Source organism: Grampus griseus (assembly GCF_964374135.1).
Source record: "Grampus griseus genome assembly, chromosome: 17".
NCBI lineage: Eukaryota > Metazoa > Chordata > Mammalia > Artiodactyla > Delphinidae > Grampus > Grampus griseus.
Window position 1 is genome coordinate 73,750,514 of NC_139011.1, and position 20,121 is coordinate 73,770,634.

At 44.6% G+C, this 20,121-nt stretch overlaps 1 protein-coding gene across 2 annotated transcripts in view; it reads right to left on the reverse strand.

Moving 5' to 3' along the window:
• Positions 1–20,121, reverse strand: part of CHD7 (chromodomain helicase DNA binding protein 7) — a gene marked incomplete at its 5' end in the record, with an annotated part of 120,498 nt that overhangs the window by 64,731 nt on the left and 35,646 nt on the right. The window contains 2 exons of one of the 2 annotated variants that reach the window (XM_082674395.1): positions 2,406–2,547; positions 16,412–16,842. In XM_082674395.1, coding sequence (XP_082530521.1) covers positions 2,406–2,547; positions 16,412–16,842 — 573 coding nt within the window. The remainder of the gene's footprint in view (positions 1–2,405; positions 2,548–16,411; positions 16,843–20,121) is intronic. The other variant, XM_082674394.1, reaches the window with a different exon arrangement.

The window sequence follows — 20,121 nt, forward strand, 5'->3', positions numbered from 1 at the left end:
AAAGAAATGTTCCAGTACAATAAAAACAGAGACTTCTGTTTATTTTTCTAATAGAAATGTGCATATTGGTGAATATAATGTTTATAACGGAAGTTTCCCCTCATATCAACTTTGTGTTATAAATCTATGCAACAGTGATAGGGTTAGTAATAGTGGATACAAGGTCACTTCATAAGAGTAAAAGAAACCCCAAAACACAATTAGAACTCAACCTTCTGAAAGTTTTAAATGTTACATGGCTTCTCTGCCTTCTAAATAATAATTGATCTTAAGTTCATTTCTTTTGGATATCAAGGTTCCTTTCCCAATTTCCAAACATAAAATAAAATTATTTATCACATAATAGGCTTTTTATGGTCTGTTAAAACTATTGTTATTTGAAACATTTGGAGGAATCAAAATAAAATATAAGAACTGCATTTAAACCAACTGCATTGAAAGCTCAAAACTTTTGAATTAACACTACAATAACAGGTCAGCTTGTTAAACTTGGATTGTTTTAGAAAAGTTTCATATAGTTAAAACAGGTATGCTGAAGAACAAATTTAAATGTGTTACCACAATCTCACTGTTGTAGTACTTTGTGACACAAACTTTTCAGTTTGTTAAAAGAAAAAGAAAAAAAAAAGACATGGCATTTAGTAACGTTTAAACAAGTTGATCATAAAACTCGAGAACTTTAAGCCCTTTACGCGTGTGCTACAGGAAGAAATACAACAAACAAGCAGTCAGCGTCACTTCCTGTGTTGCTGTGATGCAGAAGAGACACTGAGAAACATGGACCTGTGTGTTTACTGATATTAGCTGTCTGACCCGTGACAGTTCAGCACCAGCCAATTAGAAAGGATGCCCGGATGTCCATTTGCATTGATTAGCATTTTCCTGTAACTGAAATGCAGAAGGAAAAAGAAACACCACTAGTATTTCATAAAGTCCATTTGAGTCTGTGTTAATGCAAACAGACTTGTAAAAAACAGCAGTGTTTGTGAAAGAACAACAGAATTTTCTTGACTTGTGTGACAGTCTTCTTAGTATTGTCCAAATACTACTGCACAAAGGTCTTAGTTTAAGCAAAAGCAATTCAGGGGAAAAAAAAAAAACACCTGTGGGCATAAGGAATAAATTCAAAATAATTAAAAATACTTTAGTTTAAAACCCCCTAAACAATTTTTTAAAAGATAGCTACTTACCTTCCCAATATCTTTTCACTGATATGGAAAGTTAGAGGAAAGTACAAGATTAACTCTAACTGCCAGAGTTTATCACTATGTTAGTTATAGAACCAAACCAAACTGAAACACATTCATTTACACACACACACACACACACACACACACACACACACACACTCACTCTCTCTCTCTCTCTCTCTCTCTCTCTCCCCCCGCCCTTTCAGGTCCTCTAAGGTTACGTCGGTCTGTGAAGTTATAGATATCAGGGAGTTCTAGTTAAACCCACACACACAAAATCTATCTGAAATTCTTTAGCACAGAGCTGTATATTGCAAGTACTTTGTTTCTAACTTTTAAGCAAATCAGTAGGTACAGGGAGAAGTACTGAGAGTGCACCAAACCATTAGAAAAGGTCAAACCCGCTTCCAGGGGCTGCTTGCTTTTCTGGCAGGATCCTCAGTAACTGCTCCTTGGTAACTTAGATGTCATTCACAGAAGCCACATTCCCAGCCATCCCAGAGGACCAAGCTGGCATGCTTCCAGGGAACGTAACAAGGAAATAATGTTTAACGGTCACGTGTAGGGGTCCCTTACTTACTGTCCAATCAGCAAAGGCAGTGTACTTTACGCACAAGAACCTAAATTCCTGATGTTTATTTCAGGGCCAGTTTTTTTGACTGATTCCTATAAAAGTCTCCGAAAGCCAGGAGACTCTAACACTGGAAAATTGTGTGGGGCTGCTGTCCAGAAAGTCACTAACTTGTTCAGAAACTTTAGGGTTACACAAATACATCTCGACTCTGACCGTCAGATGTCAGAGACCTGAAGACGAGCTACAGATTACACTGGGACTTTCTGTTCTGCAAAATAAAAGAATTGACAAGGAACCAAACTTAGCAGAAAATCAGAAATGTGGGTGAAGCTTTAAATGAACCAACATATTAAGACTATGTTAACACTAACATAAACATCAAAAGATACATGTACAGAAATAAATGAAGAGTCTCAGTTTTATTTATCACAGAGTCAAAGATGGCAAAACCAAGAAGTCAGGAGTTTAATTCTGGGTTGGCCCCCCCAGCTCTCATCACTATGGATATAATGTTCCAGGCGACAATAAAGCCATCTCTACGGCAGCTCTATAACAAAGCCAGGGAGGTTCAGTGCACTCGATATGCAGCTAAAGTTACCCACGCTAAACAACCACAGCTCGGGATCAGAATAATGTATTACCTGAACACCTGGGTCCTCGTCTTCTTCAGGAGGAGGAGATGATGGGGGTGTTTTGTCTAAGTCTGAATTCTCAGAACCTTCTGTTTTTCCCTTGTTGGCCTTTTTCTTCAAAGCACTTGCTTCTGAATCAGGTTTCTTATTACTAGAATTCAAAGTGGATCACTTAGTGTTCACTTTTTAACAAGGTTTTTCGTACGCCCCACGCCTTATATTTCCCACATCAATATCCCTAAAGTATCGATAACAATTGATAAATCAATGCACGTGGGCCATCGAGAGTTAAATAGTACTCTCAATTAAGTTTTTACAGCAAAACCCCATACTGATGACCTTCAGCAGATATCTGACCTAATGAAAAGCTGCATGCAAAAACTCCTAAAACCACACAGAATACATCTGTTCATCTAGACAATGCACGATTCCTGCCAATACACCAAGCCATAATGAAAAACTGGATTAAGAAATCATTTTGCTATCAACTTTTTAAGGTACCAGAAAATGGTTTTTAAAACTGTCAAGGAAAACTAGAACATAATGATCATTTCTTCTGTGTCTCTTGCAGATAGTTTTAAATACTCCTGTTTAAGTCCTTTTCTTGACTAGTACTACTAGGTGTCCTCTTTTATAACATTCAGATACATTTTTATCCAATTTATAACCTTTTAAAACATAACAAGATATATAGCAATTCCTCTTCTACATAAATTTATTTAACGCTGTATCCTTAAGTAAAAATCAGCTTTATTTTGGTGCTAGACTTATTTTTTTTGAGGTAGTCACGATGGCCTTTTTTTCAAAAGCTGGGTCTCCAAAATACAGAAATATAGCAAAGTGACCCCAGCAATTCAAGTGCGCGTTCCATAGTATATTTCCATCAAATGTTAATAGGATTTGAATGTTACATAAGTCAAAAGACAAGAATGAACTGTAAGAAAAAATTTTTTTAATTTAAGTTTACTATCACCTTTAGAACCTTTATTTGCCATTCTTTTAGAATGCACACTTGGTGCTGCCTTCCATACCAATTTCCAAAACCCAGCCCCAAGGGTTTTCTAATATTGATTATTACCATTTACTATCCAACATTTCAAATAATCCAACCTCAGTAATAATTATTTTTACTATTTCAAGAAAGCCTAAAATTCTAATAAATTTTGAAAAGATACATTTCGAAAAGCTTTGAAAAGTTTATTTAAGTTTGTAAATTCCTAGAAAAGTATGCTGTCAGAATGCACTAAACAGTATTTTTTTTCAATCCCAACAACTACAAAAGGAAAAGAGGCCAAGATACCAATATGCTTTTATTTAAGTAAAGCATGTCATGTAAAATGTTTCAAAAGTACTTAGTATAATTACAACCTAAAAGGCATTTTTGTAATGAATAAATACAATATTTGATAAACTAGTCATTTTCAAATACTCAGAGCTTGTTTTTATTTTGTTCTGTTAATATCTGAGCCTAGTAAATGGCCACATAAGGAAAAAACTTACGACAATTCAGATTACAGCAAAGCAGCAGTTAGGTTTAAAGAGTTCTTTTTAATTTACAAAAAAATAAATAAATAAATAAAAGGAGTGTCCTAAAAACTTCAAGCCCCCAAAAGATCCACGGAAAGCATAATATTTTTTAAATTAAAAAAAAAAATCCATACAACAGTTCTTCATCCAACTGTCCTAGTGTTTACGCTACACATGGACAGAAGTCTCCCCTACTATGAGGCTCCATTTCCAGCATTTATTTCCGCTCTAACTGCCACAAATTATACAATACTACAGCTGAACGCTGGGCCCCTTTCCTTTCATCTGCACGCCAAGAGCAATCAGATTACCCTGGTAACCAGCGGTCACATGACCAGCACCTGCTCTTTTGGCTGGATGCCACTGACTAAAGCCATCTGCTTCCCTCAATCAGCTTTCAAACATTCTCAACACCTGCGCTGCAGTGTTTTGTGGTTTCTTTTATCAAATCAGTGCAAAACTGCTTCCAAAACTTTACATATTTCTCAAATTTGTTTAAATCAGAGGTAGGCCTGTCACGGAGCTGAACCACTGCCAGGTAAAGAAAGCTGGCAGCAGGTCCTTCCCCAGTGCCCTCTCCACGCCACAGTGAAGGACACAATTTGATTTAGTGGGGTTCCTGCACCAGAGGTAAACTGTCCTACGGGAGAAAAAGGCTTACTGCCTCGGAGCCCGCCAGAGCCCAGGTCTGAGGAGACGTCAATCTGCTGGAGGAGAGAGGTGCTAATGATGTTCCGTCTGTCCCAAGGATGCACTCTGTGGAACCTCCAAGAACATGCAAAGTCAGACAGGACCTCTCCAAATGCCCGGACAAAATGCCTGTAGCCAAGGGAAGCAACCACCCCAGTTCTGATGACTGGAGGATTTCTAAACTCAGTGGACCTTGAGCTATTCATGCTGCCCCGAGACATCTAAGCATTTCCTTGCTAACATCTTCTCGTGACATCAATGTACAAATCAAAAACATACCAAGCGGTCAAAAAAGCTACAAAGTCTTCAATGTTCACCCCAAGACATTACAATCACAGACAAGATGAAGTTATTTACATCAGATTGCCTTTGCCACTATTTTGCAATAAGCTCATTTGGATTTTCAACTGTTATATTAAAACTGCTTTGCCCCAAAAGAGCTAAAGACAGAATTTTTTTTTTTTTAAGCCAACGAGGAGCACTGATTTCAGACAGCCCTCAGTTCAAGTTCCAACTCTGTCATTTATAACCTGTCTGTCTGTGACTCTGGATACGTCATTTCTTTTCCCTGAGTTTCAGTTTTCTCATCCATAAAATGAGGTGAGTAATTACATTTTGCTCCAAGATTCGACCTTTCCAAGCACCTGGCACACTCGACCGGGAGCTGTTCTCTGACTGCGGCTCAGACCCACGGGCGGAATCAACTGCGGAGACTTAGGGACGGGACCCTCTGCGTCGTGACCACATCACCTAGGCCACGTGAAGAGAAGGAACAGCCTTTATCAACAGTCTCAACACCCGCCCAGAGGCCACTCGCCTCTATACTCCTGGCCCCTGCTTTAGTTCAGACGCGTATCATGTCCCACTCCGACCGTGACAACGGCCTCCCCGCCTCGTCCCCGTCACCAGCCAGGGGCAGGGCCACCCGCCATCAGACTGCTGGCGAGAGGACACGTATCCCACGGCCACAGCCGCGACCCAAATCTGTAAGGTTCAAGGCTGGTCTTTCGCAACGTCTGAGCCAAAACACGGCCGTACACATTCCTCTCCCCAGCTAGAATCTGGGAAGCCTGAACGCACGAAGAGGGCAGCTCTTCCGGTTGGGGAGAAGGAAGCGGTACTTATTCACAAGGACCACCCCTCAACCCGACACTACGAGGTCCGGGACGAGGCCACGGGCTGCCTGGCGCGAATCCAGAACCTCAGGGCGCTGCCAACAGCTGCAGGGCTGGCCCCGGCCCGACGCCCCGCCAGCCAGGACGGCCAGAAGAGCCAGCTGTGCGGGGTCCAGCCCCGACTGGCCGTGGCCCGGAGAAGCCCCGGCTGCCTCCACGCGCCCCCTGGGCCGGCCCTGCCCGCCGCGTCCCCGAGCTCTGTGGCTCAGTCCTGACGCCCGAACATGCCCTGCGAACCCAGCTCCAGGCACCAGCAGAGCGTCCCCGCTCACACACAGACCCGACCGAATCATTCCGCCCAAAGCCGCAGCCCCACGTGTACTGACGTCTGAGATTCTCGGTGCGCGGTTTTTAATCATCGGCAACATGAACTTTATTTTTCTACTTTTCCCACACCCCAAACTCTCCACCCTCCACCCTGCAGATATACAGGACCGCTCCCAGAAGCGTACGCGCATCTCTCCTCCCTCCACTGCCCCTCGCGCACTCATCTGCAAGGCTCAGCTGGACATCACTCAGTCAGAGAACCATTTTCTGGCCACCAAAGTCTGGATTAGTAAGATCTCACACTCTCTGCATGCCACGTGATGTACCCCCACACAAGGGATGTTTAAAACACACAGTACTGGGTGGTAACATTACTGCAATGCAGTAGAACCAAAGCGCCAGCTGTGTGTGTGTATATGTCTTTCTCCAACTATCCTGTTAGCTCAAGAAGGAAATGTGTCTTATTTATCTCTGTATTCCTTGTACCTGGTCAGGTGGGCTACTTATAAGCTTCAGCTGACCAATTAAACAGTACAAGTAACCGTGAAATCAACAAACAAACACACAGCCCTGACCACGTGCAGCTACAGCGCTCTTCTCCTTAACTCATTTACGAAAACCCCACGCAGATTCTATCTTGACGAAGCTCAGTAAAATGGGGCTAAACTACTACCAAAGTAGAGTGAAACCTAGCAAGTTTTCAAACCCCGTACATCTGTATACCTCCCCTCCGGACTCACAGAGTTCTTTCATTTCTTGACCCTTATCGCCCACCATTACTGGTGAGGCCAAGATGCAGGGCCACCCCCTCGTGAAGCTAGGCAGGCCGTTGTACTCTTGGAAAGGGTTATATCTTTCTGGGGATGCTGCTGGCCACCGTAGGGCCACCATCCCTCCACCAGCTTTACTTACATGTCACATTTCACCATGAGAGGGAGGTCCCAGTGGCGGGCAGCGGGATATTCGCAGGGTCCATGGCTAAGTGACACTTAGGTCACCCTGCCAGACCGAGCTCTAAAGTTCTGTGGTTGCCTCCTCCAACCCCAAGTGATCAAAACCTACACCACCCTGATGAAAACTCCAAGAAACAACTGCTGGGTTCAGAGAGGAGGAATCCACATGGAGGGAGTCATCCCTCTGGAAGGACATATTCAGTGTATGGCTCTAAGAGTCCACAACGATGGGCCCAGTGACAGTACCTGAAGTGGGGCTGGACACATAAATCCAAGCTAAGATAGAGCATGTAAATAATGAAGTCTTTTCGGTGAGAAACGAGTACAGGTTTTTTAAACACGACTTTATGCAAAGGGCTAGAACTTCCTGGAAAGCCAGCTAGCTGCCCTGATTTATTACAGAGCGCAGGGAAACATGGGTAAGCACCAGCCTAAGGGTCTAAGTCCTCGAAGGAAAGACGGTTTGAAAAGGAACCGTATCGTGGAGCCAAACATAACGAGAGGAGTGGAGTCAGCGGGTGAAGCTGTGTGGACAGTGGCGGGGTTGGGCGGAGCGGGGGCAGCGAGGATGCTCCACCACACAGACCCTCGAGACAGGACACGTCAGTGACGGGCCCCCTCACACCGGGGAAAATCAACCTGGAGGCGCGTGAAGATCAAACAGGTCCGTTTTCAGGAAATCAAGCCGACGTGTCACACGACCATCTTTCAGAAGAGCAGAGAGTATTGAAACATATCCTTATACTTTACATACATAAAGGCCTTTTAATAAAAAACTGAATGTCATGGATGAGAAGTGAGGGATGCCTCTGGCACAGGAAGTGTATGGCTTGTCGTGATTCAGAAAGATCACGTATGATAAAATACATGAGCCGCTAGGGTCGAGGTCTCAAGGCTGGTAGGAGAAAAGCGTCTGGCCTCTCAACTTCAGATTTTCCTCTAAGTTTTTAAACAAGGAAAAAGAAAATTAAAAGATAAAGAGGCAAACTAAAAAAGCGACAAGATCAAGGACTAGAAGTTTAAAAGGATCAATGAAGGCAATATAAAATGTGATACATCATGGAGTAAAATAACCCAACAAAATAAAATAAAAATGTTACAAGTCCTAAGACCAAAGTTTTATTTAACAGCTAAACTGGGATGTGATAAAATGCAGGTGACAGAATAAACTAATGAAATAAGAGTCAAGACAAATTCTGCACGACAGACAAGAAACGCAGAAGTCAACACCACCTTCACACGAAGGCCCTTGGAGCTCCCTAGGCCAAGGGCCCAGCAGCGGTCAGCAGACGGTCCGAATGCCTGAGACTCCCTACAAGGCCACGCAAGGCAGAGAGCATCTGGGCAGGATCGGGGGACAGGAGCCCCCGTCCGCCCAGGCAGTCAGCCCTCGGGTGCTGAGCCGGCCCCCGACTCCTAACTGCCACCCGCAAATTCTTCACCCTACGCTTCTGCTTGAGAAAGAGAAAGGAGAGCTGAGAAGTGGAGGAGAGAGGGGGTTAGGGGAGGGGGCTCTATTTTACTTCTGAACAACAAGCTGCAAAGACAAATTATCAATCGAGTTTTTAAGTTCTCTGCCTCGAAGACAATTTCAATTGTTACCTTAGGTAGCTCTTACACGATCAAGTACTCCTGAAGTACATTAATTGTGCTAAATTTCTAGGAAGGGAATAGCAAAGTTAGGAAAGATACAGAAACCCAGCTTGCTTTCATTTAAAATGTGTATTTCAAACTCAACAGGCCTCGCCTTCACATCTTACAATCAAACTGTGCAAGGATAAGGAAACAGGGACAAAGAGGTTACACACTCGGCCCAGGAAGCAGTCGTCCCAGGACTGGGCCAGAACCTGCCCGGCTCCAGAGCCCCTGTCTCCGTCCTGAGACCGGCCTGAAGGTCTCACCTCCTCGTGGAGACGTACTATGCGTCCAGCACTGGCCTGGCGTTTTGGGGGACCCTCCAGGCCTTGGAAACCTTCCCTGGTGAACGCCTCTGTTACTCCAGCTCATCCCTGGGTGGCCTTCCAATAACATCAGAACCCTGTCCTGAGGAAAGCTCCAGTTGACCATTTTATAAAGAAGAATATTTTTAAAAAATGAAAGAGAAAGTACAGTAGAAAGTTCTCCTGAAAGAGCTAAACGCATTTTTAATGTTGAATATACTGTAGATGGGGGGAAAAAAAAAATCACAAAGTCACGAATTATCATTGAAAATCTAAAGGTTATTGAGTTTTATGGACTGAATGAAGACCCACCAGAAGTAAGATGGAAGCAAAGTCTGGTGAGCTGATGTGTTATCCGATCCCAGAAGCTCAACAAACATCAACATTTAGCCCCCCAGCTCTGCAGCACCACCTGGCACTGCAACACGGCAGAAAGGATCGGGCAAATCAGACATCACACGACCTGCGCAGAAAGCATGCCTTTCAGTGCCCTTTTACTATGGGATATTCTTCCAAGGGCCAATACTTGGCTGTCTGTGCCAAGTCCTAAGACGCCAGCCTTACTCACGCCCAGCGTTCCCACGACCCAGGACGGGGAGAGTGAGGACAGCGTTAGCAGCCAGAAGCCCACTTCCTGGATTCATAAGTATCCTCTCTGATCCGCCAAGGTGGCTATGACAACCGGTGAGACGTGCAGCCCACCCTCGGTTTAATCAGGTGAGGTATGAGGTATGTAGGTGGAGAATTAGGCAGAGCAAATGGCAAGGCCTACGAGGAGAAAACCTCACCACCTACCGCAACAGAAGCAGCATGAAGTTACATCATTCCTACAGGAATCGGGCTACACATAAAATTAGTAATCTAATGGAAGTTCAAGGGTGCTGCCTTTCTAAAATTAAGAGAGAAAGAAAGAACAGTGTCTTTTTTCTTTCTTTCGCCACAGCACTCGGCTTGTGGGATCTTAGTTCCCCGACTAGGGATCGAACCCGCGCCCCCTGCAGTGGAAGCGCGGAGTCTTAACCGCTGGACCGCCAGGGAAGTCCCACAGTGTCTTTTTTCTTAATTCGAACGCTCCAGCTCCCTGTTTAACATTTTAGAGCTCAGTCACACGGACTTCCACGGAAAGGTGGGTGAAGCAAAGGCCGGCCTCTCACGTGACTGATGCTCTCACAGTGGCTTTGCATCCAACACCCCACAGGGAGCTCTGTCTGGGCAGAAGACAACTAGCAAAAAGATCTTTATGTACCACGTGACAAGTTTTGCATCCGCACAGAACTTCATACTTTTCAAAAGCACATTCATATCCACAGACATTTTTAACGATAATTTAAAAAATCAGCCTGTGACGCCTTCTGCTCTTTATCTTCCGACTCTGACACCCCCAACACATCTCCTACGGCAACACGTGCGACACCCTAAAATTCCACTTAAGAAGACTTCAAAGGAAGGTGTCTCCAGAAAAATGCCCCTTTAACATCCTCCTGCTGCCCAGGGCCTCCTCACCTCTCACCTCTCCTCCGACAGGTGCAGTGGGACCTACCTCACCTCTCCCACACAACCACAAGGCCAGCAGGCCACCGCTCTGAAGTCCACTGCAGCTCCCTGGACGGGCAGGAACAAATTCCCACCAGGCCCACTGTGGCCCGTTCCTGCATCCGGCACAGAGCATGAGTCAGCAGAACTTGCTGTTTAGGGTCAGTGACGTTGGGCATCCGTCCCCGCCAGGGAGCGTAAAGGGAATCACGGGCTATCAGAGACGGAAGGGTCTGAACTGAAGGCGGCTGACAGCTCCCTCACTGCTCATCCTGATTTAAGACAAATCAGATAGAGGAAGGGTCACAAGGTGGCCTGTCACTGGCCTTTTACATGTACAAGGAAGTCTCTGAGATGGTTATCCTTCCTTTCTCGAAGGAAAGGAATCCCCACGGGGATTAAGAAGACCTCACGGCCCGGCGCCTTTGTCAAAGAGAAGGCAATCTTAGGAAGGGGAAGGGGGCACCTGGTTGCACCCCTGGCCCGGAGCTTGGACGTAGTGACCAGGAGCGGACAGGGCAGGCCGGTGGGCAGACGCCTGATGCTCACGGACACGTCTTCCTTGTTCCTCGCCAACACCTAAAGGGCTCAAAAGTCCTTTGTAACCACATGCCAAAGAAACCTACACTCTCTTCTGCTGGTACAGTATCCAAAATACCTAATTCGGTCTGTTCAACTATCCAATGTCTTGGGTCAAAGCTAAGTCACGGCACGTGAATAAAAGAAAGAACAAGAAAATAGAAGAAGAAAAGCTGCTGGTTTCGTTTACTTTATTACCTGATGGGGAGATACCTGACTGACTAGGTTTTCTGTACTCATTAGCAAAACAAGTTTAACGGTTTGCTTTTGTGTCCAAGAAATTTTACATATATAAGAGCACATTAGAAAATATGTATTAGTTACTTAAAAGACACCACTATTGGGCTTGCTGGCTGAATAAAAATATTTCTCAGGTAAATGCTGCTACTCTTTTAGATCATGATTGAGAAAACAATATCTGAAAAGTTAACTAACCCCAGAAGAAAGTAGCAACATAAATATTAAGGACAGTGTGGTATGCAAAGAATACACTTAACGTGTTTGGGGTACTTTATATGTCTTTTGAAGTAAGAGTGGTGTTTCACAGTTTAAAAAATATATATCTTCACTCTTAATTGAGAAGTAGCATTTTAGCTTCCTATTAACTTTAATACTGGGGGTGGAGAGGGGGGGCAAGGACCAGATGAGTTCCTAGAAACTGCATTAGAAGCAAATCTCCACGGCTTCATTTAAATGAAGCTTCAGTAGTCAAGTCACAACCTTTGGCTAAGTTCCCTTCTTTATGTACATTCAAAGAATCTTTATATCGCTAAATGGACCACTAAATCCTCCAAGAGTCATTCAAAGGAAGCACTTCCTCCAAATTCTCTCTCATTTCACAAGGCCCAAGCATACACAACAGAAAACGCATTGAAGAGAAGACCACGAGTCCTCATACTTCAGCTCCATGAATCCTTCCATATGCAAAATGGCATCCTCTCCAGGCCACAACTGTCTTAGCCTTTATTTTCAATATTAACCGTCAATATTTAAAAGCTATAAAGACACCTGGGGAAAGCACTAGACAGGTAGAAAAATATATATTTAATGTAAAATGGGAAGAGGGGAAGAAAGATATGGTCCTAATTAGAAAAGAGGCATGTGGTCCATTTTTTCCACCAAGATTTTAAATGTCTCTTTTTGGGGACTTCCCTGGTGGTGCAGTGGTTAAGAATCTGCCTGCCAACGCAAGGGACACGGGTTCGAGCCCTGGTCCAGGAAGATCCCACATGGCCGCGGAGCAGCTAAACCCGTGCGCCACAACTACTGAGCCTGCGCTCTAGAGCCCGCGAGCCACAACTACTGAGCCCGCATGCCACAACTACTGAGTCTGCACTCTAGAGCCCGCGTGCCACAACTACGGAAGCCCACGAGCCACAACTACTGAGCCCACGCACCGCAACTACTGAAGCCTGTGAGCCTAGAGCCCGTGCTCCGCAACAAGAGAAGCCACCACAATGAGAAGCCTGAGCACCGCAACGAAGAGTAGCCCCTGCTCGCCATAACTAGAGAAAGCCCACGCGCAGCAACCAAGACCCAAGGCAGCCAAAAATAAACAAACAAACAAACAAATAAATAAATGTCTCTTTCTGAAATGCTGACACCTTTTTCTGTTTCACTACCATTCTATATAACAGCTTCTGGGCAGATTCTTTTAGGTTCTCCTGCAGAGGCAAGACAGACCCAATTATATCTTGGTTGCCAAAAGGGCCAGTGTGCTGGGAATGGCCACAAATTCAAGCCTCAGTGGCTTGCAGGGATGACAGGTAGTGAGAAGGACACGGTGAAGGCACACAAAGAAACTCAGCCCCACCAATGACGGCCACCTTTCTCATGTCATTTATGACAGTATGTGAATGACGCAAAACCAGCTCTCTCCTGTGTGGACATCATGCAGACCCCCAGCGGGTCACTGCCGTCACCAGCCGCTCAAAGGGCAGCACGTTTGTTAGGAGAATCTCACCAGTGATAAGGCATAGAGGGCCAAACAAGAAAGATGTGAGTAGTTCTACAGTAAATGTTTCCTTCCATTTCTGTTTATCCCCTCTGCTTCAGCCCTCTGTAGGAGAATTATTTTCTGTATAAACAAATTCATCAAGTTAACTTATTCAAGGATGGAAATAACTGGTATCACATAACGTTTTGCAAAACAAAATTGCCACTGCAGCATTCCAGCGCCTAAAGCAACCTGCTCCGGCAATTCAGCCCCAGCACTGACATAACCCAAACCTCCTATTACCTTCATGACTGCATATTCAATTTACATAATTATTCTGCTATGCTATTCAGAATTTACATGTAGCTGTGTGCAATCTACTTATCCTTGCTTCAGGGATGCTTTTTCCTTCCAGACTTAGAGGAACAACGAGACCACAACTTGAGATACTCCATTCCCCTGACCACCTGAAACACTGTAGCTCAACACAATAATGGGTTGGCTGGTTAATTCAATGACAATCTCTATTCAGTTACCATATTCTTGGACAGCCACCCCCATCTGAACATTAACGACAGGAAAACCTCTCAGGCATCGTCCTCACCCCACTTCATCCTAAATCAGCAAGTGGCCCTCCAAGGGCAAGTCGCCAGGGCCAGCAGAGGTGCTGCAAATGCTCTCAGTGGCCCTCCTGGACGCACCCCCTTCCCATTTGCACTTCTCCAAGCTCTAAAGAAGGGTTCCCCTCAATTACTTTCACACCACTTGGAGAAAAATGACTGTCACCTACAGCAGCCATCAACTGAAACTACTAGTCAAAAGCAAAAATAAAGAGAAAAAAAGTAATAGACGGGCTTCCTTGGTGGCGCAGTGGTTGCGAGTCCGCCTGCCGACGCAGGGGACACGGGTTCGAGCCCTGGTCCGGGAAGATCCCACATGCCGCGGAGCAACTGAGCCCGTGCGCCACAACTACTGAGCCTGTGCTCCAGAGCCCATAAGCCACAACTACTGAAGCCCGCGTGCCACAACTAGTGAAGCCCGCGCGCCTAGAGCCCGTGCTCTGCAGCAAGAGAAGCCACCGCAATGAGAGGCCGGCACACCACAACGAAGAGTAGCCCCCGCTCGCCGCAACTAGAGAAAAGCCCATGCGCAGCAACGAAGACCCAACGCAGCCAAAAATTAAAAAGTAAATAAATTTATAAAAAAAGAAAAGAAAAAAATAAAGATAGGGTCAGTCTGAGGTAGACTGAGAGCTTGAAAGAATATATTTGGAAATTTACAACAAGTATCCAAGATACAGTGGGGTTTTTTATATCAATTTTTACCATTTGGTAATAAATTCAAAAACTTAAGATAAAAACTTAAGACAGATGTATTTTGAGGCTACAGTTAGTTTTGGTGATGTATGTTCTGAGTTCCAGAAACCTTCTTTAGAACACACACTCTTACATTGTAAGTTTGTTTTAAAAAAAATACATTCTTTTAAGATTTTGCTTTGATTTCTTTCTCCTTAGGAGAAATAAAGCACATGCTTCCTCCTACTAAAAGCGCAATACTCAGACTTAAGCAACTATGTATTTTTTAAAACCCCCTCATAAATCAGACTGAAAGTCTAACTGTCCTCTGGCCTCACATCCCTAAGACTTAACACAGTACCTACAAACAGTAAGTCCTTAATAAAGTATTGCTTAAGTAAATGAAAAGAGAATTTATAATAAATTCTGAGGTTAGAGGAGTGTTCATAGGGAGAAAAACATAATGGGCTTCCCTGGTGGCGCAGTGGTTGAGAGTCCGCCTGCCGATGCAGGGGACGCGGGTTCGTGCCCCGGTCCGGGAAGATCCCACATGCCGTGGAGCGGCTGGGCCCGTGAGCCATGGCCGCTGAGCCTGCGCGTCCGGAGCCTGTGCTCCGCAACGGGAGAGGCCACAACAGTGAGAGGCCCACATACCGCAAAAAAATAAATAAATAAATAAATAAAAATAAAAAACATAATGGCTTTCAATTAGGAGACCACATACTGAGGCATCAAAGGACACTATAAGTGAATGCAAATATTAAGTTACCTATAAGACTGAGTTACTGAATATACGGTGGTCCCTCAGTACCTGCAAGGAATCGGTTCTAGGACCCCGGCGGATACCCAAATCTGCAGATGCTCAAGGCCTTTGTGGAGGGCCAACTGTAATTCAGTTATCTGGGTACCATAAAAAGTACTGGTGACAAAAGTTTTGTTAATGTCTATGATTCAAACTTGCAGAACACTACAGAATAATGTATTGGGTTGTTTAGATATTTTTAGCAGGAAGCTGAAAATCCAAGTTTGTTCTCTCACTTTGCGGCATCTTTCTAGTTACAGAAACCACCCTTCTTTGTGTACCTGCTCCTGACACACAAGCAAGCTCACAAGCCCAGGGCTGCCAGGCCGGTGAGCTCGCAAAGCCCACGTGGAGCATGTCAGTCTCGGGGTGGAATGCCACGCGCCCTGCACAAGCGGGCATTCGCTCGTGGCGGGAAGCAGTGGAGCGTGTTTTCTCCTGCGTCCGCAAACAGGTTCAGAGTAACCAAGTCTGACCATACTTCCATCTGGAAACTATATTTTCTAACATGAGCCACATTCTGAAAAACAGATTCAGATGTTTGGAACTGGTTCAGAACAGTTGTAAGAAATGTTCGGTACAAATGAAAAAAATTAGTCTTCAATGTCTTCTCCTCTCAGCTTTTCTTACTGAATAAATATGCCTCCTGGGGGGTCAGAGAGCTGGTGGGGAAGTACCAGAGGGGAAGCACGATGTGGAGGCGGCTATTTCCTAGGACCTAAAACTCATGCTACTCTCCAGTGCATATCTAATGGGTAACTGCTATTTGATTTCTCCCACGTTGCCCACTAGGATTCCAACGCTGCCCCTGGAAGGCTTCCTCCGCCTGCCAAGTGGAGAGAATGCATTCTCCCGTTTCAACTTCTGGGAAGCAGGACTGAAAAGCCTAGCGAAATGCAGTGACTCGCCTTGCCTTCTATAATCCTTCTTACCCAGTTTGGCACTGTCGCTGAAAATGAGGCTGGTGGTCTAAGCTCACAAATGATTCTGCTGGTAACTTGGTTCTCTTTGTTAAATGACAGGCTTTCACAAAACTACAAGAAAGTGATTTTAAAATAATAAACAGTTTTTATCCAGTAACGTTTCTAAAGAATTTACCAACCAAATCAACAGTTCATAATAACTGAGTCCTAAATCTCAGAACGCATAAACACCTCAACTTTTCAGTTCGGGTACGAGAAAAAGCAGCTCAGCCATGAGGACACGTGTCAGAGCGTCCCGCGCCCACCCCGTGTCCCCACCCCCGTTCCACAGGCTGTGACTGCTGTGCTCGTGTCTCTACTGTGTTTGGTGGTGGTGGTTTCTGCCCACGGCCTACCTTGACTTTTTGCTGGATTTGGGTTTTGGCGTGGCAGTTTTTGCTTTCTTTTCCTTTGGCTCTTTGGGAATCTTAGGGGCTTTCGGGGTCTTGGGTTCCTTGGGCTCTTTCTTCTCCTTGGGTTCTTTCGGTTCCTTGGGATCTTTTTTTGCCTTCGGCCTTTTCTTTTTCTTTTTCTCTTCTTGGGACCCATCCAGTGAGTTCCTGTTTAGTTCTTGGTTATCAACCCCACCAGGGAAGTCATCTTTACTGATACTTTTACTGGGATCCTCTGCAACAATGTGGTTGTTTTTCTTTTTCTTCTTCTTCTGCTGCGGCTGCTGTTCTACGGACAGCAGGTAATCATCACTGTTCACTAGCTGAGCGTTCGGTCCACTAACCTGAGTCATATCCGGCACTGGTTTCTCTAGAAAGGGCTCCGATGGAGAATGCTAAGAGACACAAATAGGAATTGAAGTTAGTTTATCGTTCTTCGTAGTGAAGAAAGGAACTGAAAGTTAGGTGGCTGATGCTTCTGAAACTTACACTCAAGGTAGCAAACTTAACCAACTACCCATTTGTGTAAACCTATCATTTTCTCTCATCCAGAAAAAAAATAGGTTTCTTCAACAGGAAAGCTTTTAAATAAATAAAGAGGGCAATTTAGTAATACAGTAAAAACTTCTGTTCAGGTGGAAGAAAATTTCTCATTCAGCTGAAGACACTTTCCATGTTCTCAGCACCCATGTAGGAAATGGTGAAGAACAGAAACAGCAGCAAAAGCTAAGACACACAGATGGAATTCAAGTGGAATTTTCCCCATGCAGGAACGGGAGCTCCAATTAAAGATACATAATCAAGTCACTTTTAAAAAGAACAAGTGTACTGGGCATTGTAAGAATCAGATACCATGAAAGTTTGAAATCCGAGTGTAAACACATAAATCTTACACAGTACAGGTCATTTCTGATTTAAATGACATTCAAATGTCAAATTAAAAGCACATATACAAGCTTAACGACTCTGGGTTGGTTAGATTTCTCATACTGATAGAAGATGCAGACAATGTTTTTCTTAAGTTATTAAAGCTTTACATTTCCAAATCTCACTGAGAGCGAGAGCGAGAGAGAGCGAGCGAGCGAGAGAGAGCGAGAGAGCGAGAGAGCGAGAGAGAGCGAGAGAGCGAGAGCGAGAGCGAGCGAGAGCGAGAGCGAGAGCGAGAGAGCGAGAGAGAGAGCGCCCCACATAGTCAATTTGACATGCTTTGCAGGAGATTTTCAGCATCCACTAAGACCATATCCAGAAATGGTCTTAAATATGGTGGAGAATACCAACACCTGGGATGGAACGCTGAGTGGTCATGATACAAATCAGGGCAGGGGTAGGGGACCATCTGTCTCCACTGTAAACTATGACATCTAATGAGCCTTTACATTTCAACGCAATACTTGAAAATGTTGTATCTGCCTTTTTCATATGCTTCTCCAGACACGAAATAGTAACTGTAATATAAACAGCAACAGCCACGAGCGTGTACGCAACAGTCTCACCATGTGCTGGGCATGTGCTCAGTAAGCACTTTACGCCCGGACCCCATCCGATCCCCACGCTAGCCCGGAGAGCTCCATGGAGACACAGACTTGCTAAGATGAAGAACGCACCCAAGGAGTTACGGATGCAAGTGACAGAACTGAGAACTGGGCCCCTCACACGTGACCCCCAAAAGAGGAGCCACAGGATAGCCCAGGCCCAGGTCTGCTGAGGCGCCCAGGAGTTGCTACTCACCACCCACAAAGGGATACAAATCAGATGCCGGTACAACTCCCATCCACTGAGCATCTACTTCATGTTATACACTAAGCAAGGTGCTTGCAGGAGTCTGTGCACCCGAACCTCACACCAAAATGTGATAATTTACCCCCATTTTTCAGAAAAGAAGTAAAATTTGAGAAGGCCACGTGGCTGCTCAAGGCCACAGCATGGGGGACAGAGGTGACATCTGAATCTCGGTTTCCTAACTCCAGTCCTCTTCTGACTCTGTCCGGCCCCTAAAGCCTCACACGCGGGCGTCCTCCCAGGAAACGTGCCGCAGGCTTCACTTTATTTCCAAAGTGCTCAGTGACCCAAAGAAACGTTTAAAAAAGGAAACCACTGCCAGAAAAGAAACTGGTTTTCCTGTTCCCAATAAAACCTACTATGGTTACTGAAGAAACCTACATTCAGTTCTCCATCTGCACCAGTGTAAGGGAATGAGCCCAGAACCGTGAGCTGAGAGAGAAAATTCTAGCCCGGGCCCTGCCATGAGCTTTGTAATCTGGGGGAAATCATTTCGCTTCTTCTTCATCTGCAGAATGAAGCGTTTGGTTTAGATGATTTCCAAAGTCTCTTCCAAAATCCTACGGTATGAGAATATCTTAAAATACACATTGCCCTTTCTTGGTCAGAGCTGAGAGAGAAAGACGCTGCAGGAGAGTAAGGACAGACAGGAGGGGAGAGAAGCCAGGGCAGAGGAGTGAGAATGAACGCATGGGTGCAGTGTCCATCCAGGGGTAACACAACCGACCAGATCCTGAAAAAAGCCACTCACCTGCCCCCAGTTTTTCCCTCACAAACACGCTTAACAAACATCAACCAAGGAGCTCTCCAAATTATACTCGCTGAGAAATAATGGGATCTGATTTAGCGGTTTTACTATACCTAAGTTACTGAAGCAGAATTAATTGTTACATATTATTTCCTAATGTAAGGAAAAAGCCAATTCTTTTCATAAGAGACACAGAGGTCAAACTTATTTGGGACAAGCTATTTCTCAGGAGATGGAAGAAAAAACATTTTCCTGGAAAGGGAAGGAAAGAGGAAAGTCTACCAGTAAACAATGCTTACAGCTTAGAACGGGGAATTAATTCCAGGTATGTGTACCTTTCCTTCTTTTGTTTTAATTTTTGAATTTTATTTTATTTTTTTACACAGCAGGTTCTCAGTAGTTATCTATTTTTTATACATCAGTGTATACATGTCAATCCCAATCTCCCAATTCATCCCACCACCACCACCACCACCACCCGCCATTTTCCCCCCTTGGTGTCCATACGTTTGTTCTCTACATCTGTGTCTCTACTTCTGCCCTGCAAACCAGTTCATCTGTACCATTTTCCTGCATGTGTACCTTTCTTTAATCTGCATGGCATTAACTCCGGTAACCAAATGCCAGCCTCTGATGAGAGATACCTGGTCCACATTTGTGAATCAGAAAAAGCGTGTAACACGTGATACCCGACGACTGAAAATTTATCTGCACGTGAGCACACAAATCATTCTGGATGCCCCTTTCAGTAATACATGAAGCCATAAATTAGTATCCCTTAAAAATTTAATCTTCCATAAGAAGGAAAAAAATGTAAAGACCAAATACAAAAAAGATAGTAGTCCTGTTTGATACGCGGCAGAATTATGTTTTGGTACTGTTTGAAATAGGGTGGAAAGGTGCTCGGAAATATTATAGTGTTTACCAGGCCCACATCTCCTTAAATCTTTTAGAGAAAAGCTGTTTTTGTAAACATTTAACAAAGAACAGATGGCCTGCCTTAATCATGTGGGGAAAAAACCTGGAGCTCACAGTAATACCCTGACAAAGTCTCCCAGGCCCGCCGTTCCCCTCCCAACGCCCCGCGCATGGTACAGTCTTCTCTAATGCTATTTAATTTTACAGCGGACATTTTCCCATCAATTCC